At 46.3% G+C, this 25187-nt stretch overlaps 1 protein-coding gene across 3 annotated transcripts in view; it reads left to right on the top strand.

The window, feature by feature from the left end:
• DAO (D-amino acid oxidase) overlaps nt 1-25187 on the top strand; it is a 431100-nt gene that overhangs the window by 270327 nt on the left and 135586 nt on the right. For all 3 annotated transcript variants that reach the window (XM_069619457.1, XM_069619455.1, XM_069619456.1), the window contains exons 4-5: nt 1515-1591; nt 3326-3391. In XM_069619457.1, coding sequence (XP_069475558.1) covers nt 1515-1591; nt 3326-3391 — 143 coding nt within the window. The remainder of the gene's footprint in view (nt 1-1514; nt 1592-3325; nt 3392-25187) is intronic.

Raw genomic sequence — 25187 nt, 5'->3', positions numbered from 1 at the left:
ACGGGGTACTCTGTTGCATCTATTGTGGCATTGTGAAAGGGTGGTAAACTTTTGGAGGGAGGTTCTTGGCAGGATTGATCGGGTCTGGGACATTGTTTACCCACGTAATCCCTTGGCAGTTATATTATTGTCGTATGGTGGTGGGCGTGATGTGAGTTGGGTGATATTGAATGGGGTGCGTAAAGTTTTGTTGGTGGCAGTTAAGCAAGTGTGGAGGGTCTGGAAGACACGAAAAAAGCTGACAGTAGAAGAGTGGATTTTGGATGTTAGAGCTTTATCGAGGTTTGAAAAAACGATGTTTAGCAAACAAAACAAGGCAGAACTTTCTGATGAAATGTGGGAGTGTTTTAATGACTTTTATGGATTATACTAGGTTGAGTTGTGGTGTGGAGTGAAATGGTTTATTTCTAAGTACTCTGTATATAGGGGGGGGGTTTGTGTTGTTTATGTGGTTGTCTTGTGTGGTCTTGTTTGTCTGTTTTTTTTTATTTTATTTTTTTTGATGCATCTGGTTTGGTCTTAAATCTGATTTAAAGTTTTCTGTAGTGGGTTGAGGGGTTATGGTGTGAGATTCTGATATACTGATTCCCGCTATTGTATTTTTTGCTTTTCAATGGTTTATAATGATGATGCTGTTGTTTGTTGACTATTGTTGAAAATGAGAAATAAAGAGTTAAAAAAATAAAAATAAAACTACAATAGATGTGTCCCAACTCTAGTGTATTTGATATATGTTTTTGAGTGCTGGAGTTAATTGTCTTTACTGTAACTCATGATGCGGCTAATGTATCTTATCAAGTGTTGGGATATTGTGATAGACTTTGCCGATTGTTGTCCAATCAAAATCATCAGATATTTGTTTAAGAGTTTGAATATAGTGATAGATGTGATCTAAGATTGTTGGATGATGCAACCATGCATTTGTTTTTAATGGTCTGAATATGTCATAAACGCTAAAGAGTGATGCAGGGGAAGGCTTTGAATCACTCACAACTACTGCCAATTCCTCTGAGGATCGTTCGGATCATTCCACCATTTGCAGAGAAAAGGGGGGAAATCAAAGGCGAAATCCAGCCTGGCCCTACCCGAAAAAGGGGCACTGCCCTCTGAACTAATAGGACACGTCACTTCTGCACGGGACTAGGAGCATCACTGTTCAGTGTGGCCAGGTTGGTATGACCAGATGTGGGTCTCGAGTGTTTGGTGCCTAGATTCCCGAACTCCATCTCACTGAGGATTTCCAGTAACACCAAAACCTGACTATGGCTCCTTCTGGTCTCGTGCAGAAGGGATGTTATCTATCAGTTCTGGCCGTACAAACGGACTAAGAATGTGTTTTCACAATGAAGGTACAACTTCAGACAAACTTCATCTGTGAATGAAGCAAAAGGGAAGCTTATAATGCGGGCCCTTACTGGTGGTGAGAGAACACGTTCCAAGCGTCCTTGTTAGCTTCCTGAAGCAATGCTCTAATAACATAATCAAGCACTGAGAAACTGAACCTTTTCTTTCAGGATCCATCTTGGAAAGACCTTGTTCTGGGATTCCGTAATTTAACACCGAGGGAACTTGAACTGTTTCCAGGTTACAGGTCAGTATCAGCACAAGTACACGTGTTGCAAAGTGGGCCCATGTGTAGCAAGATTGCTTCAATAGTAGCTAGACCACTGCTGAAGGAATACCAATGTAGATCGAGTTCACAAACCAGTAGAAAGAATGTACCCAGGAAAATGCCATGTAGGGCAGTTGTGACTGGAACCTATCTCTGGGTGGCTTTTGGGAATTAGTCGACTATGTAAGATCCAGTTTTCCAGCAAAAAGTCAACCTATTCTTTCTTTAACATACTTGTCTCCTAAACGTAAGTCACTTGGCATGGTAAAGTAAGGAACTGTTTATATGAAAGTGTAGTTTCCTGCACTTCATGCATGTTGAGGTGCAGGCAGTAAGAAGGCAGGACTTGAGGGTAAATACAAAATGAAGGCTTTATTGAAGGTACAGGCTTAAGATACAGGAATGAGTAAGAGACTCCATTGTAGGTAAACACTGGGTAGTACATATTTTTCCATCTCCACTATCACTCTCAGAACACTCAGACACATACAGTTTACCTCACTCCAAAAGGTTCTCTCTTATATTCATATATAGGAAATCACACACCTCCAATTTCTCTGGAAATGGTCTAATGACCAAAAAATGACGCCCATCTACATGCAGAGCAGAAACCTTGCATGCAGTGGAGTAACTTTGCTGAAAATGTTGGGGGGTATGACATCGAAAGGAAAGGGGCCCCTGCCATATGAGGGGGCCAAAATGGTGTGCCACAAAAGTTGGGCGGGACAAACACCCTTGTCCTCCCTATAATTACACCTATGCGTGCATGTAAACTTCCCCAGCCAATGGAAGTCTCTTAGGAATTCACACAACTCCTCCAACAGAGAGTGACCCGTAATCAAACAACCACACCAGAAACAAAGAACCTCAGACACCGCAGCATCATACCGGAAACATCACACCCAGGGAATCCACCCATACAATCATTTCTCATTGATTTTCTGATAGGGACCTTATCAGAATCTTATAGGATTTTATACAAATCCTACTTCAAATCTATAGGATTTAATAAGAATTCAATAAGTATTTTGGTGTCATATAAGTTCCTATTGAGTTATTACTTTTGTTATGAAAATTCCACTCTTTTCTCACAAGTTCTTATGAACTACTTATGAGAATCACGTACGCCATTTTTGTTTGGGAAAAAAGGAAGAATAAGCTAATTCACAAGACTCATTCCAACCACATTTTCTGGCAGGGAGCCACGTTGCACCTGCAATGCGTAGACGCCAGAAGCACAGGAAAGACAGCACTCTGACCAGCCATCTACATGGAAACGAATAGCTAAATGGAAAGGCATGATGGGAAAGCAACACACGAAACTGTTTCTCTTGGAACGCACGCGCCCCAAGCAGCTGACCTCACACACACACCAAAATTCCACAAGCTCTCTCTTCTGGTTAGATACTGAGAGGGAAGAAAGACAAGAGTGGGGAGGGAAGAAAGAAATGAAGAAGGGAGAACGAGGGGAGAGGGAAGAATGAGGAAAAGTGGAGAGGGAAGGAATGAAGGAAGGAAGGGAGTGAGGGAGGGAAGGGGGGAAGTAAGGGGGAAGAGGAGTCCTTATGTTTGCTATTATGTGCAACCTTCGGTTTGGAAGACTATGCTTGCATGAATAATCCAAGGCTAATTGGACACAAAAGGGGGACTTTTTCTGGTATCCTGCGCATGCTCCCAGTTCTTTACTGTAATTGTAATCTCGATCTTTTTCAGCTACGGCTGGTTCAACACTGCCATGATGATAGAAGGTAGGAGATACTTACCATGGCTAATGGAGAGGTAAGTCCTTTCTTGTTAAATACGCACAGATCTTTGTCGATCTGACCGATCAGTAAGCGATACTGTGGATAAATAACATACGTGCATTTAACACTTCCGATCATTCGAGATTATCAGAAAAAAATGCCACGTACTTTCAGAATTAAAAGCGTATCTCTGGTAAAAACAAAATATTTAATGTAGATTGTATCTGTCCCATGTTTCATAATTTCACCATTTCTACAATAATGTCCTTGTTATGTTTTTGTTGAATCTTCTTCAGAGATTCTTGGCACCACTAGTAGGACTCTCTTGGCATTTACAGAGTAGTGGTAGGGTGCTGGAAACTTGGAAGTAAGTGAAAACTAACTTGGAAGAGAGACACATCTTGAGCCTGCCGATGGCACCCCAGGATTTAATTGGAGCCTCTGCTTTTTGTAGCAGGGATTTCAGGGAAGTGGGTACACTGCTCCTGCACCACAAGGGATCTGTAACGGCAGGTTTCTATGCAGCCCTTAAAGCAACTGATTCAGATGTACATGCAAAAATAGAAAAGTGTTGTTCCATGGAGAAAGAACACTTTTTTTAAAAGCACCATATTCCATGAAAGAAAGAATGTGTCCTACTGGGATCAATGTCTCGACGTTTGCATGTCCCTGATTTACAGCCCAAAAAAGGCCCTAGTGACCATCAGTAATAAAGGGCAGACACTACGAGTACATTCTTCTTGTAGAGACCAACCTTTGCCCTTACAATAAACAGAGCTACAAATACGTAACCTGTGAGGTGTTGGTAACAATCTCCTGCAGAAGCCTTTCCTGTATAACTATGCATTTCCTTGATGGTAGCTCGCAGGGACTTCATGAATCAGGAAAGTGGGATTCTTTTTTGGAAATGCTGGCAGTGACAGCGGTGCACATGCTGGCACTAAGTTAGACAGATTGTATCCGCTTTTGCAGCTGTTAAGCACACAATCTCCCGCCAGTCCTTCCACCCACCATAGAATGGTGGTGCTGAAAACTTGATGGGGGAATCTCAGCTCAGCTTTCCACATTACTTTTCCAGAGAGCTCAGATTTGGACCCATTGCATAGGCGCACAAAAACAAGCTCGGCCTGTTTTACAAAGGCCCAGTGCACGTTATTCATGCTCCTGATCTAATCCACCTCGACGGAGGGAAATAATGGGGACAGTCCATGCAGCTCGACCTGCTTTGCATTTCCACCTGCCCAAGAACCTCTCATAGCATTGTGGCCAATCCCAACAAATGATACGGGGTGGTTTCTGTTGTTGGGATGGACAACAAAGGAATCAGAATTGTATGTGTGGGCACCAGCAGCACCTCAGGGAAGTGCCGCACCACAAGTACAAGACCCGTGAGCAGGGCCGGTGCAAGGAATTTTGCCACCCTAGGCAAAGTGTCAGATTAATGCCCCCACTGCGGGACCTAACCCTTCCCAACCAACCATCCGCATTTTGTTATTGATTGCTGCAACCCATTACCTCCACCTAACACATTGCTCACGTCTTCTGCTGTGGATGGATCCCATTGCACTTTCCTCGCCCTCACATCCACTCACAGTGTTAGGTTTCAGAAGTCAAATTAAAGCCTCTGTGTTTTCCAATAAGTACACTGGCAAAGTATAAAAGGTGCCCATCGTTTAATCCCAACAATCTATAGTGAAATATTCCAGAAAAAACAAAATCCCAATACAAGACATTTGTTTTGGTTACACTTTTATGCGGCCTTGTAGGTAGGTGTCTGCACTTGGAACATGAGAACCTGGGTGAAATCCTTGTAGCCAAACATTTGAGCAAGTTTGCCGGCCTTAAAATCACCCAAGCGGGGTAGCACCTGCCCTGTATCCCCTGCTTGAGCCCCGAAAAGCAACACATGGCCACAATGAGGGTAAACAACCGCTCCAGGATTGCAACCTCTTACCACATTCTGAGCATATATAAATGACTCACTTGCTCTCTCATCATTTCCCCTCACCCCATGTTTGGTTTTGGTTTTGTACTCTGTTTTATAAAGATGACTTAAAAAGTACATAAACCATAGTAAGGTATTCACAAAAATATATAAATCCTTACAGAAACATGTTGGCAAAAATTGTACAATTGTGGCATTATTCTCCCCCATTTTGAAAGGGAAACTACAAATACCAGAATGCAATTCAGCAAAACGAAAAAATGGCCTTTGAGTTTTAAAAATGTACTTTCAAGACTTAGACCTGTAACAAAAGGTAATGTGTGAAACGGTTGCCTGTTTTTTTTAATGTTTGACAAATACAGGCTTTATATATGGTATGATGAAAATATTACATTCTACCAAAAATAAATGCTTTGGTGTGTTACATATGAACATCTGTAAATAATTTCGTTTGTTTAAAACTGCTTTGAATGCTATATTTTAAGTGGCCTGGAGGAGGGTGCAGCTTTAGGCAGATAACTGGTGGTTTGTGTGTGCTTTTAGAATAAAAAAGACCCTTTGCACTTATTAACACAGAAACGTTAAGAAAGTCTTGTCCAAAACACTTATCTCTTAAATGGGCTTTCGCTTCACTTATAAATCACTCACACTTTAAAATTCTCTGCTCGATGAAAGAAAGTGATAAGCCGTAATTATGGGCCCTGCAGCTTTTGGTGGGCTGCTGGGAGGGGTATATTAGACCTAAGGGCATCACAGGGGCTTGGGAGGTGACACCATAGCCTCACTCGGATAAACAGAAACGCGCAAATCACCCAAGGAAGCAGCACAACCCTGCCTGAAATAATGTTGTGACTTGCAGGCACAACATGTAGGGACAGGCACTGGTGTCTGTAGGCTCTCTTTAATAGTGAGGCCCTGTGCCACCACACAGACTGCCCATGCCTCGGGAGTCGGGCTGGCTCTGTGTAGGTCCATGTGAGACTGTCTTGACTTCAAGTCAGTGTTAAATAAACACCATGGTGTGTGAGGAGCCCCGAGCACCTCCCCCAGCCGAGGAGAGCGGTTTACTCAGGAAGATGTTAAGTGTGTCATGATGCCTGCCCCCGGAAGACCAGACCAGGCCCAGCAGCCCCGGAAGCAGGCATCATGCCACTTGGAGCATGCCCAAAAGCCCCAGTTAGGGGCTGTTTGGATACAGTCCTGGCGCCTATGGCGCCAGGCTCATAAAGATAAAGTCAGTCCTGGCGCCATGGGCGACAGGCTCATTATTGATAATTTACCTGAAGCAGACCATGCTGCATACTCACCTGAGGCAGACCATGCTACATGAAGGCTCAAGCCAAATGAGGCTTAGGAGGGACTATTTTACTGAAGGGACTATTTTGTTACTTGGGTGGGGCTGTGGAAGAATACTTACCTGGATCTTCTTCCAAGGCTATTTAAACCACACCCGGACAGCCACACGTGCTTCGCGTTATTCTGCTTGCTGCAGCGTAACGCTCATCGTGTTTTCAGCAGCTCCAGTCTTCAGCCACGCCCGCTTCTGTCCTGGGACTCCTGAAACAAGAAGACAAAAAGGATAAAGGTTAGAACAGGAGTTTTAACTTTAATCCTTACCTGAATCCTGATCCATTTCGCCACGGAACTGAAAGACAGAAGTCTTTGAAGCATCGCTTTGCATTCCTACGGCACCGCGCTGAACTCACCTGCTTGGTGGTACTTCAGCATTCCATCACGCTCTCTCCATCTCGCGGCCGCCCTCCGACACCTAAGGAGACAAAGACAGCAAGGTGAGCAAGTGGACTCTCTAAGGCCATACAAGCTACCCCAGGGACTTACCTGATGTACCACGGGAGGTACTCACCTCATTTCGGGTCGGCACAGTCAACTTTGCTTCATCGCCGTACCCCGGCCCCTAAGGGGAGAAAGCAAGGACAATACCAGTTACCCCCCACAAAACTTACCTGATTTACCACAGGGGTCTCACCTCATCTCGGGTCGGCACAGTCAACTCTGCTTCATCGCCGTACCCCGGCCCCTAAGGGGAAAAACACAATAGACTTACCTGAATCTTACCGAGTGCCATTTGGAAATCTTCGAGTGGATTAATCGGCAACCTGCAAGGAATCGGACAGAGTGAAGAGCAGACATTTGAACTCTTATGAACAATTGGACTTAGAGTCAATACTGAAACTCACCAATTCCTCTACGCCAGTGAAGTAACTGGTCATCAACGCGCCCCTGCGGTCGACGCAGGATGGAGAGCTCATCCTTCCAAACCATCAGGTGAGACTAAGGAGGGGACATCAAGAGTGTTCAGTGGGAAGACAACGGGAGTGGGGAAGGTGGGTTGACACTCAATTCCACGGGTGGTTAATTCCTCTTCTCCTTTGCAGAAGAATATTCTTGCGAGCCAGACAAACTAGGCTGAGCGGCCAGTCCAGTCAGTCATCTCGGCGCTACACGTCACGCTGGTGGAAATAACAGCGGCCCAGTTCCGGCCGACGCCCCCGTGGAAACCAGGTGAGCGTAACAGAACGTGAAGACTACCCACAAATACCCACCTGGACGTCATGGAGACCTCGGAAACTGATCAGTTGGCCCAATTATTAGGGGAATTAAGGGCCGAAGTGCAATCCGCCCGCCAAGAAACCAATGCCCTCAGGAGGGAACTGATAGTGTCAAAAGAACGAACTGATGAGTTAGCCAGACAACTATTACAGAGCAAGGCTGGACAAACACCTCTACCAGGACTTGGGGCAAGTCCAGCTCCTGTACCATCGAGTAACCCGGTGCAGATAAATTTACCTGGAACCGTTCCATTGGCTCCGCCTGAACGCTTTGCCGGAGACCCAAAAGGGTTTGCAACATTCATGAATCAATGCCACTTGCACTTTTTATGTAGACCTGGAGCTTTCCCAAACGATCAGGCCAAGGTAGCCTTTGTACTGTCATATCTCAGCGGCAAAGCGGCGGATTGGTCCATTCCACTAGTTAACCAGGATGACCCGATTCTTCGAGATTTCCAGGGTTTTCGAACAAGCATGGAAAGACTATTCACCCGACACTCCCGAGGACAGGCTTTGGACAACGAACTTTTATCCCTACGTCAAGGTAACCAGGATCTTTTATCTTACATTGCAACTTTCAATAGATTAGTAGTGGAAACCGAATGGCCTGAAGCCAAGCGAATCACTTCGAGGAGAACTCAAAGATGTTTTGGCCCAAATCGTAAACCCGCCTCAAGACTGTGCTGAATATATAGATCTAGTGGTCCAGCTCGATCACAGACTTCAAACCAGGAAGGCTGACCGAACCAAGTTTGAGAACAGGGTGTTGGTTAAAACCCACGTAAGCTCCAAGGGAGCAGATGTCTCAGAACCAATGCAAATCGGGGGGGTTAAAGGACCCCTAACCCAAAAGGAGAGAGATAGAAGACGGCAACTGCAATTATGTTTATATTGCGGAACTGCTGGTCATTTTCTTCGGAACTGCCCTGTAAAACCACCCAAGAAAGTTATAGGAGCAGCAGACGAAAACCATGTGAAATCTGACTCGGGAAACGACCACGGCCGGCAAGCGTCGAGGTCCGCTTGCCGAGCTTAAAGAAGGACACTCTGACCTCGCATTTCACCATACCCATGGTCCTTGTAGATCCAGAGCAGCCATCACGCATGCACGCGGTAAAGGCGTATGTAGACAGTGGAGCCATAGGAAATTACTTGGACTGGGAATTGGCTACCAGGATGAATCTATCTCTCACCCGCAAGACCACGGCCGATGTTGTCACCACTGTAGATGGAACGGAAATTGCCTCTGGACCCGTAACTCATTCCACTGCAGAGATGACATTGCTGAGTCAAGATGGGCATCGAGAGGCTATGATGTTTGACTTAATCAAGGCCCCACAGTTTCAGCTGATACTGGGGATACCTTGGTTGGAAAAACATAATCCCTGTATTGATTGGCGAGAGAAGAGACTAACCTTCCCAGAATGTGCTCACACCTGCTACCCAAGGAAAACTCAAAACTCAGTCCTGGCCCCAGTAATTCCAGTAGCCATGCAATTACCTGTTGAATACCAAGACTTTGAGGATGTCTTCCAAAAGGAACAGGCAAACACCTTACCACCTCACAGATCGTATGATTGTCAAATAGATCTTGTACCCGGAGCACAACCACCTTGCAGCAGAATCTATGCCCTTACGGAACCCGAAAATCTTCATTTGCTCCAGTACCTAGACCAGTACCTTGCTAATGGCTTCATTCGCCCGTCCAAGTCCCCTGCATCTTCAGCTTTGTTCTTCGTACCGAAAAAGGAAGGCGACCTTAGAACATGTATAGACTACCGCGCACTGAATCAGATAACCATCAAGAATCGATACCCACTGCCTTTGATCCCAGAACTACTAGACCAGGTGAAGGACGCTTGTATATACACGAAACTAGACCTTCGGGGGGCATATCATCTGGTACGTGTCAAAGAGGATGACGAATGGAAGACTGCTTTTCGCACCAAGTACTGACTATTTGAGTACCAGGTTATGCCCTTCGGACTATGCAATGCACCAGCAGCCTTCCAGTTCTTCATGAACGATGTCCTCTGAGAGCGTATCGACGTTTGTGTGGTCGTTTACATCGACGACATCTTAGTATACTCTTTATCAGAATCTGAGCATGTAAAACACGCCCGAGCAGTCCTAGAGAAGTTACGCCAGCATAAATTATATGCTAAACTGGAAAAATGCATCTTCCACACTACGGAAGTGGAATTCCTTGGATTTATTCTGACCCCAAGAGGAATCCGGATGGATACACGAAAAGTGGATGCCATTCTTAATTGGCCTTCGCCAAGTTCAGTCAAAGGAGTTCAAAGCATGCTTGGCTTTGCCAATTTCTACCGCAGGTTTATCCCGGACTTCTCGCACATTGTACATCCCATCACAACATTATTGCGAAAAAAACAAACGCTTTGTGTGGACAGTGGAAGCCGAGAACGCCTTCCAAGAGTTAAAAGCTAAATTCACATCTGCTCCCATATTAAGACACCCGCGCCCCGAGCTTCCCTACATAGTGGAAACAGATGCATCCAGTTCAGCCATGGGAGCAGTCCTTTCCCAAAAGGATCCCGAAACTAACCAGCTTCACCCAGTGGCGTTCTGGTCAAGAAAATTTTCAGCCCCCGAATTAAACTATTCCATAACCGACAAGGAGCTGCTGGCCATCAAGTCCGCCTTCAAGGCTTGGCGTCACTATCTACTGGGTGCCAGACATACCATCACGGTCATCACCGATCACCGCAACTTACAATACCTAAAGACAGCCAAAGCCCAATCTTCGCACCAACTCCGTTGGGCATTGTTCTTCGCCGAGTTTGATTTTGTAATAACCTATCGACCAGGTTGTAAGAATGGCAAAGCAGACGCCTTGTCCCGGATTGGAATGGGAGAAGCAGAAATAACTTTAGAACCCGTACCCATAATTCCGGAACAGAGAATCCTTGGCCTGACTTCCATACAGACACTGGAGAACATTCAAAACAAGATCCACCAACTCTTTGATTCCGTTGCTCTACAGGACTGGGCAAAGAAAGATCCAGAGTACTCTGTCATCGATGATTTACCTTATTACCAAGGCCGGCTATTTTTACCGCAAAAGGAACTACAGGAACTTGTCATTTCCCATTACCATGACACCTTAATAGAAGGGCATCTGGGAAATGCAAAAACCGAAGCTAAAATTAGGAAGCAATTTTGGTGGCCTACCTGGCGAAAGGATGTCAAGTCATTTGTCATGTCTTGTGGTATTTGCGCACAAAATAAAGGGCAAAAGAAAAAACCTGCTGGATTATTGCAACCATTAGACATACCACCTACCCCTTGGCATACCTTGTCATTAGACTTCATCACGGATTACCCCCGTACCAAGGTTACAATACCATTCTAGTTATTGTAGATCTTTTTTCTAAAATGGCCCACTTCATTCCTTTAAAAGGGATACCTTCAGCTTCAATCCTGGCCAAGGAATTCCTTGAAAATGTTGTCCGCCTGCATGGCTTTCATTCAGTGTTAATTTCAGATCGGGGCAGTCAATTCATTTCACATTTTTGGAGGAAATGCTGCCAACTGGCACAAATTGATGTTAGGCTTTCGACCAGTCACCACCCTCAGACCGACGGTCATACGGAGAGGACCAACCAGACTCTTGAACAGTACCTCCGTTGTATGCTACATCAGTCTGAAGGGAATTGGAAAGACATTCTGTGGATCGCAGAGTATGCATACAATAATTCCGTACACTCAGGAACTGGACAAAGTCCTTTTTTTACCAATTATGGGCACCATCCTCGAACCTCGGATTTGGACTCTCCCCAGCATTTAGAGATGCCCGCAGTGGACCATCTCCACGCTGTTATTACACAAGCCTTTAAAGAAGCAACCATCCATTTGCAAAAGGCTAAGGAAAAATACAAAAAGGATGCGGATCAGCACAGAAGTGAAGCTCCTCAATACCAAATAGGAGACCAAGTATGGTTAGCCACTAAGCACTTACCACTCAAGGGGACTCGGACCTTTAACCCCAGGTATTTGGGACCTTTTTCTGTCAAGGCAATTATTAACCCAGTGGCCGTCAAGTTGGACCTACCTGCTCATATGCGAATCCATCCCATTTTCCACGTGTCTCTTTTGAAGCCAGTGCAACCAGGAACAAGGCTAACCACTCCACCTGAACCTATCCTCATAGACGGGGAGCCCGAGTTCGAAGTCAAGAATATTTTGGACTCAAAAAGAGTGAGATCAAAACTCTTTTACCTAATTGACTGGAAAGGTTATGGTCCACAGGAAAGGTCTTGGGGACCTAGTGACCACGTGCATGCACCTCGTTTAGTGAAGAGGTTCCATCGGGAATTTCCAGACAAACCACGGCCAAGGGGAAGAACGACTTTAGGAGGGGCCTTGAGGGGGAGGGCTGTCATGATGCCTGACCCCGGAAGACCAGACCAGGCCCAGCAGCCCCGGAAGCAGGCATCATGCCACTTGGAGCATGCCCAAAAGCCCCAGTTAGGGGCTGTTTGGATACAGTCCTGGCGCCTATGGTGCCAGGCTCATAAAGATAAAGTCAGGCTCATTATTGATAACTTACCTGAAGCAGACCATGCTGCATACTCACCTGAGGCAGACCATGCTGCATGAAGACTCAAGCCAAATGAGGCTTAGGCGGGACTATTTTACTGAAGGGACTATTTTGTTACTTGGGTGGGGCTGTGGAAGAATACTTACCTGGATCTTCTTCCAAGGCTATTTAAACCACGCCCGGACAGCCACACGTGCTTCGCGTTATTCTGCTTGCTGCAGCGTAACGCTCCCCGTGTTTTCAGCAGCTCCAGTCTTCAGCCACGCCCGCTTCTGTCCTGGGACTCCTGAAACAAGAAGACAAAAAGGATAAAGGTTAGAACAGGAGTTTTAACTTTAATCCTTACCTGAATCCTGATCCATTTCGCCACGGAACTGAAAGACAGAAGTCTTTGAAGCATCGCTTCGCATTCCTACGGCGCCGCGCTGAACTCACCTGCTTGGTGGTACTTCAGCATTCCATCACGCTCTCTCCATCTCGCGGCCGCCCTCCGACACCTAAGGAGACAAAGACAGCAAGGTGAGCAAGGGGACTCTCTAAGGCCATACAAGCTACCCCCAGGGACTTACCTGATTTACCACGGGAGGTACTCATTTCGGGTCGGCGCAGTCAACTCTGCTTCATCGCCGTACCCCGGCCCCTAAGGGGAGAAAGCAAGGACAATACCAGTTACCCCCCACAAAACTTACCTGATTTACCACAGGGGTCTCACCTCATCTTGGGTCGGCACAGTCAACTCTGCTTCATCGCCGTACCCCAGCCCCTAAGGGGAAAAACACAATGGACTTACCTGAATCTTACCGAGTGCCATTTGGAAATCTTCGAGTGGATTAATCGGCAACCTGCAAGGAATCGGACAGAGTGAAGAGCAGACATTTAAACTCTTATGAACAATTGGACTTAGAGTCAATACTGAAACTCACCAATTCCTCTACGCCAGTGAAGTAACTGGTCATCAACGCGCCCCTGCGGTCGACGCAGGATGGAGAGCTCATCCTTCCAAACCATCAGGTGAGACTAAGGAGGGGACATCAAGAGTGTTCAGTGGGAAGACAACGAGAGTGGGGAAGGTGGGTTGACGCTCAATTCCACGGGTGGTTAATTCCTCTTCTCCTTTGCAGAAGAATATTCTTGCGAGCCAGACAAACTAGGCTGAGCGGCCAGTCCAGTCAGTCATCTCGGCGCTACACGTCACGCTGGTGGAAATAACAGCTGGCCAGTTCCGGCCGACGCCCCCGTGTGAACCAGGTGAGCGTAACAGAGTGAGCACGATCCCTTTAAAAAGCCTCACCATCCCTGAGACCTGCTTCAGTCCCTTTCAATCCCCCCACCATCACAGAATACACAGAAGAGCGCATGCCACACGCCTTCTAGCCCTGCTGAGACACACGTCCGCTGAATAGCACAAAAATTGACATCCATTTATCCTATCGCAGTTTATCAAGACTTGGCTCTTTATTTGACCTGTGGCCATGGGTGAAGTGCCAAGAAGCTGCCTTTTAGGGAACACTGGCGCTTTACAAACCTGCATAATACAACCATCCATAAAAGAATTGTAATATACTTATCACTGCAGTGCCATGCTGATCGAGGACTTTGTATTTTCCGATTATTATGGGTAAATACAGTCTTTGGGGCCGTGATATTGTACCTACCTATATAATCCACCTCATGCTACCGACACCCACAGGGCATCTGATAAAACATATAAAATGTGTCGTTCAAATTGCTTGGTCATCATAGATGACCCATGATATTGAATAATCGTAACCCGTCCCGTCTTCTGGAAATCTCACAACATTCCCAATCCCAACACTGCAACCTTTTAAAATATTGAAGGCCTTCTGCAGTACTCTGTGAACAGCATACATTTCAATTGGAATTTGGCAATACTCAGAGTATCACATACCCTGGAATCCTCTTGTCGTGATACACAAGGCTCCAGCAAGTGTGCAGCGGGATGGCTCAGTGCGGACAGTCCAGTCACCAGAAGACCGTCCACTCATCCAGAAGTCGGAGAAGAAATAACAGTCCAGAAGTCGGAGAAGAAATAACAAGCAATACTCAGTCACAAGGGCAGTGGGCACTTGTGCTGCGAAAACACAGGTGCCGCTTGAGACCCTGCACATGGCATAGCATGCCACGGCCACACCAGAGTCCTGAGTCCAACCCGAACCTCACAGTGCCTGCTCAGCAGGACCTACTGTGCTGCCTGCTGCTGCTGCAGACAGTGCAGCTGAGTGTGGCGCCCACCCCACAAGAGAGAGAGAGAATACATTATAATAAATATTATACATAATATCATGCATTTGCAGCTTTAACATTTTCACATTATAGGCAAGTGCCTAACCTTTCCTGGTAGCACCTGTCCTGCCTGTGGTACTTTCCAGCAGTAAAACACAGAAGTGCTGTTATTTGAGTGCTGGGAAGCGACACAGATGTTCACCATGAACGTCGCGACCAATCGCAAGGACAGGTTTGCATTGTACCACGTAACAGAAAAGTAATGCAAGCTCAGGTTCTTTGTTACTTTTTAATCTTACATGAAAATACTGGTTGAATGTTAAGGAATGACAGCCATTCCAGAAGTTTACAGAATGAATATAGAAAGCTCATAGAAGATTCCTCTGTGGGTTGGACTGAGTAAACCTGAGTGAGTCAGTTAAAAAATGTGTGGAATGCTTGTGTCAAATACCGGACCTCAATGCCACTATCTAAAAAAATCAAGCATTGCTAATTAGTAGAAATAGCACAACTTTGGGCACAAGCCAAAGAGACCTTCCAGCAAAACAACTTTAATTGGCCACAAAAATCCTACCCATATTGACTGTATCTTGATCCACCTAGAGGCGTGGAAATATGCCAAATGCCATGAGTGCACATTCAGATCCAAAAGTGATCATAATCCATTGAACTTTGTCACAAATGTAATATTGATCAAATCAACTATCCTAAGGTCACCAAGGATGGGCTGCATTTCCACAGCTCTAATAGGTGTAGGACTGTTACCAGTTATTTGTAACAATGTATTACCGGTGTTTAAGCACATTTTAGATCCAGAAGGCTGCACTGCGACATAACTTTGGAAATCACATAAGACCATAGTGGATATTATTGATCTCTTTATACGCTGGTGAGAGCGGACCTCCCAGCAGGGGGTGGGGATGCCACAGCAGCTGCCTGGGGAATCTCAAAGTGGCCCTGATCGATTGGAGAGTGAGAGCCCCTGAAGTGCTGTAGAGTAGTTGGACGTCACAGAGGAAGGTACGGAACAGCGCCCACTTCAGTGACATGCCACACAGCAGGCGGCGGACCGCAAGGGTTGAGGGCTGTGCGGGCTCCTCACCCTGCAAGACCTAAGCGGAGCTGGGGGAGGAGAGGATGAGAGAATGTGGTAGACATGCAATGACGAATTAGAGGGGCAAAGCAGGAGGTGAATATTATCAAGTACCCAGTGCAGCATTGGGGCAAGGGTACTAGTCGTGGGAGCTGCCATGAAGAAAGACAGGGAGAAGCAGGGAAGCAAGAAGCATGACGTGCAGTCCCACATTGACTTGTTCACAGTGAGTGAAGTGGCACATCAAGGAGTGGCGAGATCGGTCACTTCTGCACTGGTGGCAGAAACGGCAGGAAATGGCTGCTCCATGCAGGCTATAATGGTGTCCATCAAGGGGGAGACGACAACGCTGGAGAGGACGATATATGCAGTAACCACAGATGTGGGCTTGATGTGCAACAATCTTCATAAGATCTCAGATATGATGGGCTAAGCGTAAAAAAAAAACTTCAGATCTGGAGGACAGCACAACTCTGTTACAAACAGAAGTAAAGGCCTTAGCTCGAAAAATGCAACTACTGTAAGCAAGGATGGATGATGCGGAAGGGAGAGCAAGGAGGAACAATATCCACATTATTGGGTTGCCAGAGAAGGTGAAGAACCCTCCATGGAATTCTAGCACGACTACTGAATTTCAGAGACCATGACTTTATCTTGCAAATTGCCCACAAGAAAGGGATCATGTGGTGAATGGGGTCTGGATGATGATTTTCCCAGACTTTACCAGAATGGTATAGAAAGCCAGCCAATCATACAACACTGTAAAGCAACAGTTAAGAGAGAAATTAGTCAAAACTCAATAATGTTCCAGGCCACCTTCCGGGTGGGTGGCCTGTGAGGGGTGTGTTTTTTCACAGCCCTAGCAAGGCATGGGACTGGGCGAGACCATTCACCCGGTGCGAGAAAATGGTCAGGCGGACTCGCAGAAAAGAAAGAATGGCGGAGTCAAGGAAGCAGTGAATCCAGAACGCCCGCCTTCACCCACCTCGAGCTAAAGTCGCATGGACATTCACAGAGGAATGTAATCAGAAACGTGGGGTCTGCGCATAGAAGAAGGTGTAAAATAGCTATACGAGACCACCACAAAGTGCCTTGGGGTGGGTAGCGGCGTGGAAGTATTGGGACAGAAATAGCTGCACTGGTCCAGAGCGGGCGGGCAGGGGAGTGTACCCCCATGTTAGGTCTGGTGCAAGGCCCACTAGCTCGTGTTGCTCGACTCTTGTAGTTTGGAATCAAAAGATGCTTCAAGTTGGGGGAAGTATAGGACAGAGGGAGGCATTGGGGAGGAGTTTGGCAGATATGGGGGTCTGTTGTTATAAGGTCAGGGTGTTTGGCAGACCACATGATGATGCCCAGCTGATGGGTGATGCAAAGAAAGGTAGGGACGAGATTGCAGGCCTGATCCTGGGCAGATCTATGGACTGGGGGTGAGGGGTCAGCAGAAGTGGGTGATCAGTTGCCTCATGTGGAACGTAAATTGTTTATTAGTCAAAGTTAAAAGGGGGCGGGTATTGAAATATCTGAGTAGGCATAAGATCGATATTGCCCTACTGCAAGAGACGCACTTGATGGATACCTCCTGTGGGTTCCTGGGAAGGGGGCTATATACAATTGTGGAACATGTGGGTTACTACAGAAGATCTAGGGGGGTGGCTATTTTGGTCATATGCTCCATACCTTTAGAGGTGAAGGTAATTCAAAGGCATAGAGTGGGTGGTAGGTGCTGGTCAGGGGGGACCTGTGGGGGGGAAGTCTGATGATTATATGCGTGTACGTACCAGAACCCCCAAAATCAGAATTCCTGTCTGAAGTACAGGAACTACTGGCTGGATATGGGGCCGACATTACCATAGTGGGGGAGACTTTAATTCTGTCATGTGCAGGGAACAGCACAGATCCTCAAAGCGGGGGCCACACCCTCACCAACAACCAATATGGGGTTAGCAACGTTCACTGCTAAGAATGGCCCGGTAGACATCTGGAGGGAGATGCACCCAAGGAAGAATGGTTTCTCTTCGTATTCTGGGGCGCATGCCACACTATCCCACATAGACTACTTCTTCGGCCCTGGCACTGGGTCTGGGTGGGTGGCTGAGACAACCTATTGACAGAGAGGTATTTCAGACCATGCTCCATTGATCATGATGGTGATAGGGAAGGCACCAAGAGAGCAAAGGCGAATTGAGACTAAAGGATGACTATTTAGGGGATGAGGATATTATGGGCCGACTGAGCGAGGGAACAGAGAATTTGTTTGCTGAAAATGTGGGGACAGTAGAGAGTAATTTCACTCTCTCAGAGGCATATACAATGGTGCTGAGGGGCCGTGCTATGATGTAGACTGGCAAGCCATGCCCGCGGGCTGCAGTGCGCTCTACAAATGTAATAAATAAATATGCTTCATAAGAACAGGGGCGTGGCACTGGCTGCGTGTGAACAGACCATCAAGGATAAGAAAAGTAAATACTGCCGTGAAAAATCAGATAGCGCCAAAGGGGAGTTGCTGCAAGCTACATTGTGGTTTAGGGACGTGGCCATGGATGAAGTGAAACAGGCCCACTGGGCAAGCAGAGCAAGGGTTTATGAAACCGGGGACGAAGCCAGCAGGTTATTAGCATGGCTGGAGAAGCGGGAAGAAGGGTAGAGGTGGATTAGGGAGATAAGGGCGGCGGAGGTGGGGGAGGGCGGAAGGAGGGAAAGCAAATCGTGGAGGAGTTTGCCAAGTATTCCTGGCATCTCTACGGGGATAGTGGGGGGCCCACCTGGAAGGAGACAAGGGGGTATATGGAGTGGATTCCTGTAACCCCTCTGACATCTATCGCCTCCTTGAAGACTTGATGTCCTTGCTCTCACTGAGACATGGTTCAAGGCCAGCTCTGTCACTGCTTTTGACATTATTCCTCCTGAGGGCCTCACAATCCTGCCCACTCCCAGATCCTCCTGGTATGGTGGTGGAGTGGCTCTGATCTTCCCTGAGTGGTTCCTCCCTCTATCATCCCCATTCAAACTTACTCATCCTTTGAAAGCCTAGTCTGCAGGCTGTCCGTCTCTCCTATTTTCTCTGTTATTCTCACTACCATCTACAGACCCCCCAGACCTACCTACTGCTTCCTCTAAGAATGGGCCAAGCTCTACTCCTCTCTTCTTGCCTCCTGCCCCAAAGTATCTTCCTTGGGGACTGCAGCATCCACCTTGACTCCCCTGATGTGGCCACTGTTCTCTTCAGTGACCTTGGCGACACTCTCTCCCTCACTATCCTTCCCTCTGGCCTAACCTACTCGACCCGGCACACCTTGGATGCTCTCATCTCAACAGACATCCCTCTCTCACGACCTATATCTCCTGGTCTTGCCACCTCTCCTTTCTTCCCTCCTTGACCTCCCCTGTCCTCAGACTCCTCCCCTCGTACTGCCAGTCTCCTTCTCTGTCATTTGGCCAATGAAGCATGTGTCAGTCGCAGTTTTTTCTTCCTCCTTCATCCCTCCTCCACCCCATCATTGGATCTCCTTTTGACTCTGTTCTAAATAACCTCCATCTCTCTATCTTTAACACCCTGGACATCCTTGACCCTGTCATGAGGATCCACAGGAAGCCTGCCTCCAAATGCAACTCTTGGTATGACTCCGACTCAGCCACTTTGAAATGAAAGTGCAAAGTGGCAGAGCGGAAGTGGCAGACATCTAGCTCATTCCCTGACAAACTGGTCTGTCGCCTACTCCAAAGGCAATACCATTTCTCCATCTGCTCCAAGAACAGGGCTCATGTCCAAGCCCGCATCTCTGGAGCCACCAATAACACGGCTGACCTCTTTAAAATCTGCAATGAACTTGCCAATCCTACTGCAGTCTCCTCTTCTTCTCCTCCCTCCGAGGCCCTATGCTCTGCACTGGCCGCCCACGTTTCCTCCAAAACTCATGACATCCTGTCCTCTCTGTCATCTGCTCATCCCTCCCAGCCCACACCTTCTCTGGCTTCTTTTGGCCCCCTATAGCCTCCCTAGACTCTCCTCCCTCTCTCCCATTTCACCAGATGAAATCTCTAGAGTTGTCCGCGCTATGAAAGTCTCCTCTAAACAGGTGCTCCCCTGCTCCTCCAGAACCATCAAGGACAACAACCCCACCCTTGCCCCTGCCTTGGCTGACCTCTGCAACCACTCCTTTACCACAGGCCCTTTCCCTCAACCCCATAAGCACTCTTGTGTGCACCTCTCTCCTAAAAAAGGCATCTGTTGACCCTTCTTGCTCTGCTAACTATCGCCCTATTTCTATCACTCCTATTTTGGGCAAACTCATGGAGAAACCAGTCATCCCTAACTGACCCTCCATACTGAAATGGCTGGCTGCCTCCATTACCCCAGTCCAGTTTCAGGGGCATGGAAACTGCTCTCCTGAACACCTGTGAAGACCTACTCGATCTTTCTTCTGCCTTTGACCAGTCAACCATTCCATCCTCATAAACCGTCTCCATGATACACTAGGCATCACGGATAGGGCACTGGTGTGGCTGACCTGCTTCCTCTCTAACAGACTCTCCCAAGTGCAAATGGGTCTTTTTCCTCTCCTACACCTCACTCTCTACCTGTGGCGTCCCTCAGGGCTCTATCCTATCGCCATGGCTCTTCAACATCTACCTGGCCCCTCTGGTCCACCTGATCTCCACTTCTCCCCTCATTTCCAGTGTTACGCAGACGACACACAGCTCTCTTTCAGGCTGCCTTCCCCTAACTCCATCTCTTCCTCTTGCTCCCTCATACCTGACTGCCTGACTGCTATTCAGGCATAGTGCTCTGGCAATGATCTCTGCCTTAATGCCAGTAAGACAGAGATCCTTCTCATTGGCACGCCTGCTCCTTGTTCCCCCCCACACTCTCTGGCCAGACTCCTTGGGTCCCCTCCCCGCACCCACTTGTGAGGCAAAAAACCTTGGGATCATCTTTGACTCCTCTCTCTCTCTTACTCTTCACACATCACGGACCTTGCCAATAAGTCCTATTTTCATCTTCATCTCCTTGGGGGCTTTCTACCTTTCCTCACCTGCCCCCAGAAGCTCGATGTCTCCAGAACCCTGGTGCTCTCTAGGCTTGACTACTGCAAAAGCCATTTCCTAAACCTGCCACTTTCCTACCTACGCCCTCTCCAACTAATCCAGAATAGGACTGCAAGGACTGTCACAGTGAATGACTACAACAGCTCAATATCACTTGGGCATTGTTGTGGATCAGCCAGTCTCGGAAAAACAAAATTAGCTTGATATTTAAAAAAATGAAAACCAGTAAATTGAAAATAAACTGCAATAAAATGCTGCTCCTCTGGCAATCGGTATGTGGTATGAGGATCAAATGGGACAAGTCAATGTTAATCCTGGTACAAGGGAGCCGGCCGGCTATCCCAGGAGGGTGTTCTTAGCTTATCATGGTGGGGGCTTTTACCAACTTGGGGGTCAGTATTCAAAGGGACGAAAGCTGGCCAGATTACAAGAGGGTGCATGAAGGTAGGGAGAGACAATCTCTTTAAGATGATGGCTCTCCCCAGATTGCTATACATACTGCAAAACACTCTGGTAAAGGTTCCTAAGCTCACCTTTGATAGGATCAATGATATGCTTCGGGGCTTAATATGGGGTTGGGAGAAACCATGTATTGCATTGAAATTCATAACTAAATCGGTGTGGGACAGTGGTCTGGGGATACCCGACAATCGCAAATACTATTGTGTGGCCTTGTTAGTGGTGGCTAATGAGTGGTGCATGGGAATGCAGGGCTGTCCCACACAAGGCTGGAGATAGAGGTCATGGGCTCCAACACTACTCTGCAGGCACTATACGGGGCACGAATAACGAGGTTTTACCGTCTGCAACACATAGGGTAATTGAAGCTCGATTGGCGGTCACTAAAGTCATGAAGTATAATGGGGTCATAACGGGCCTCATGCCACTGTAGGGAAACGTTCATATACCTGAGATTCACAAACTGGGTAGGCACACCAGATGGACGAACAAGGGCATTGTTAAGATGGGGGACGTTATTGAAGGGGGCAAGAGGGCGCCTTTCCCGGATCTATGCACGAGACACGGGCTGATGGCAAGGGACCAGTACACGTGCATACGTTTATAGCACACCTTACACTGTCCACTGGGTGCGGACATTAGTATCCCCGATCATACCCATCTGGAAAATAAACCTACTCACTGGGCGAATGGACAAGAAGGCCATAACGACATTATACCAGACCATTAATAATGTCACATCTCAGTTGCTGGAGAAAGTCCAGGTCAGGTGGGAACAAGATGTTTGAGGCTTGGAAGAGGAGGATTGGGTGGAAGCCCAGATGGCTGAGAGGTTAGTCAGCATATCCACCAGACTCCGGCTGATTCAGCACAAGATTTTGCATCGGGTCTATTACTCCAGGACCTGCCTATATAAAATGGGAAGAGTGGATAGCGCAACCTCTCTGAAATGCAGACGGGAAGATGGGTCTTTTTTCCATTTGATATGGTCCAGTCCCAGGGTGGCGGCTTACTGGAACATGATTTGACAGATACTGACCAGATTGGAGAGGAATGATATCCCAACGTGCCCCAAAGTGGCCATGCTGCACATACTGAAAGGGCTGGGGAGCACTGGAGGTACCAGGAAACTGATTAGCCCAGGTTTAACCCTGGCAAGGAGGGACATGGCCTCTAAATGGGGATCGGACGAGCTACCATTGGTGGCTCAATGGTGGGAAGGTATGGACCAGTGAAGATCTATGGAGGAGGTCGTATATTGTAACAGTGGCCATACAGAGATAGAAAATTGGGAGGCTGCAGGATGAAGGGAGGGAGTGGGGCAGTCACAACAGGACAGAGAGAGGTCAGGGTAGGAAGGGGGGGCTTGGGGTAGGCTGGGTATAACTAAATGTAACACGGAAGATAAGCAATGTGTGAAATGTTATGTGTTTCTGCCGTATCTTTTGGTCATCTTTTCTTATTCAAATAAAAAGAGTTACAAAAAAAGAATCCCTTAACTAAATGAGACTAACCGCAGCCTATGCAGTGAAAGAAGAAAGCAAATTGAATTTGGTAAAACGTGCAAGGAACAGAAGACAGTTTTGCTTGAAGTCGTCAAAACCAAACAAGCCATTGATCTGATAACAATTCAGATGGCAAGGTCAGGGTATAAGGCGATGATAAGCCAGAAAAAGGAAGGCTACATAAAAAGGAATTGTGAAACTTTATTGAATGTGTCATCAGTCTAATCATTCCAAGGACATTTGTAGAATAGTTTCAGTGGGCCCAGAAGGCACTTAAGACATGCTTGAGTCATGTACACCAGCCATCAAATGGCTACATCATCTCAGCACCTCATATGAAAAGAATAGACCCATCCTACCGATTTTTTAAATTCTAGGTCAATTCACTACATCTGGGGGCTCATGACTGAATTCCCTGTTAATTACACAGAGGGAACCTGTTGCAGTTGCACTTAGGTGAAAACAGGTCCCCTTTGCATCATTTTCATCATGTGCATGTCAAAGTGTAAAAAGGAGATATAAAAAGGAGGCATACTTATCTTTACACCACCCTTTTGCACTTTGTTGTGAAAAATGAGTAAGTGCTGCCTCTAATTTACACATGGCAGGAAGCATTTATAATGGATTCCTATTGAATGTGCCATAGAAATCTACAGCATTTATGCCAGCATGAAAGTGTCCTGCTGGCATGAACAGATGTCATATCTGTCATTATATATATATTTAGTTTTAAATTGTTAAATTAGTTTTTTTTTAAGACAATTAAATATTGTGGCTTAAAAAAATGAAACTTTTTTTTTTTAAAAAAAGGGATGTATTCCCAACTAAAATTTATTTTTTTCCATAATTTCGTGATTAGGGGCCAAACACACCCCACCCAAACAATTTCTGCGAATAGGAAATTTTAGGGAAAAAAAACAAAGAACCTGAAAAAGTCACAAAACAGGTCAAATAAAATCCCCTCCTTGGTCCCTGCCTTGTTTTGCCTTTATATCAACAATTTCACTGTATGAATAACTTCCCTTACCTTAGGCGCTCCTAAAATAAACTGCCCACCCCCCACATTGTTCATTGTATGTTGCTCGAGGAAAGAGCCATGCTAATTTCTAAGACCCCCTATCAGCGTGAAGAAACAACTTCAATTGTTTTGGGAAATTTGTTCAGAAAAAGTCCTTCAAAAATCAGAAAGAATATGTACAGAGAAGGATATGTTAGAAATGATGTATCAAAATGTATTTAAAGTGATACAAAAAATTGAAAGCTGGTGAATAAATCACTAATAATTAAACACTGATCACTTTAATATAGCAAAACAGCAGCAGCAATATGTCAAGGATCGGCAAAACCCTCATCACTCGTACTGACCATTCATGGTGCAAACATTCCCACACAACTCATCATACCGTGACATACATCCAAAATACTAAAAAACACAAGAAACATGCTAAAAACCTATGGGTAAAAGGAATTCATAGCTAGTTCCCAAAATGACACACATTGTTATGTTTACAGACAATAGAAATAATTCACAGACAATCTTTTATCAGGGTGGATCAGAAGAACAAGTGTAGAGATCGCATCCCTGTATGGTTTATCTCTCGCCAGTTTTGACGTGTAGTGGTAGTTCACACAACGTCTTCCTCAGGAGGCAGATGTTAACATTCTGTAAAAAAACACACAAGAACGGCTATGAACTACTGCATAAGGCATCCAAGTCTTTGCCGACTGCCTGCAACATACAATTAAAAAAGGAACTGCTGAAAGCAGCCTCAATTGTAAAGAACAATTAATTTGGGACCATATATACCATAGTGAAAATAAGCATATAGGGATCCCTGTCAAACAGCTATGTATACCAGAACAAAGAGAGTAAGTGACTCCCAAAGAGAACCGTGCAACGTGACAGAGAACCACCAGAACCATAATGAATCCGCGACAAGTGTCTCAGTGTCTGTATCTGAAAATAAATTATTATGCACTAACCTGGTAAATATCAAGCTGCTGAAGCAGCCAGTGCAATGAAGTGTGGCCAGTCGCACCGAAAAATTCAAGACTAAAGCCTGACCTGTAACATAACCAAAGTATACTAGGTCAGGTGAGTCGAACCTTAAGCTCTGAATGGAGTGCCTAAAACTAAGGCAGAGCAGATAGCTAACCTGGAGGGTGCCCTATACAGTCTAGGGAGATTCAGGGCTGCATGTGTTTGAAGATGTAAAGGCAGCACAACGTGGCCTGGAAAATCAACGCCGTCTGCGAGTCACTGGAAAAAAAGACGGCAAAGGGACCCCGTTACAGTATGGAGTTGCAAGAAATTACCAACAGCTTCCCAAAATGAAAAGACACTGCATTAAGTGTATCTAAAGTCCCAGGAAAGAAGGGAACATCTACTAACAGCTGCACCACG

The sequence above is a fragment of the Ambystoma mexicanum genome, chromosome 10 (assembly GCF_040938575.1).
Source record: "Ambystoma mexicanum isolate Mex_15411 chromosome 10, UKY_AmexF1_1, whole genome shotgun sequence".
NCBI lineage: Eukaryota > Metazoa > Chordata > Amphibia > Caudata > Ambystomatidae > Ambystoma > Ambystoma mexicanum.
Note: the sequence above shows the minus strand (reverse complement) of the source record. Positions and strands in the feature narration are given on the sequence as shown.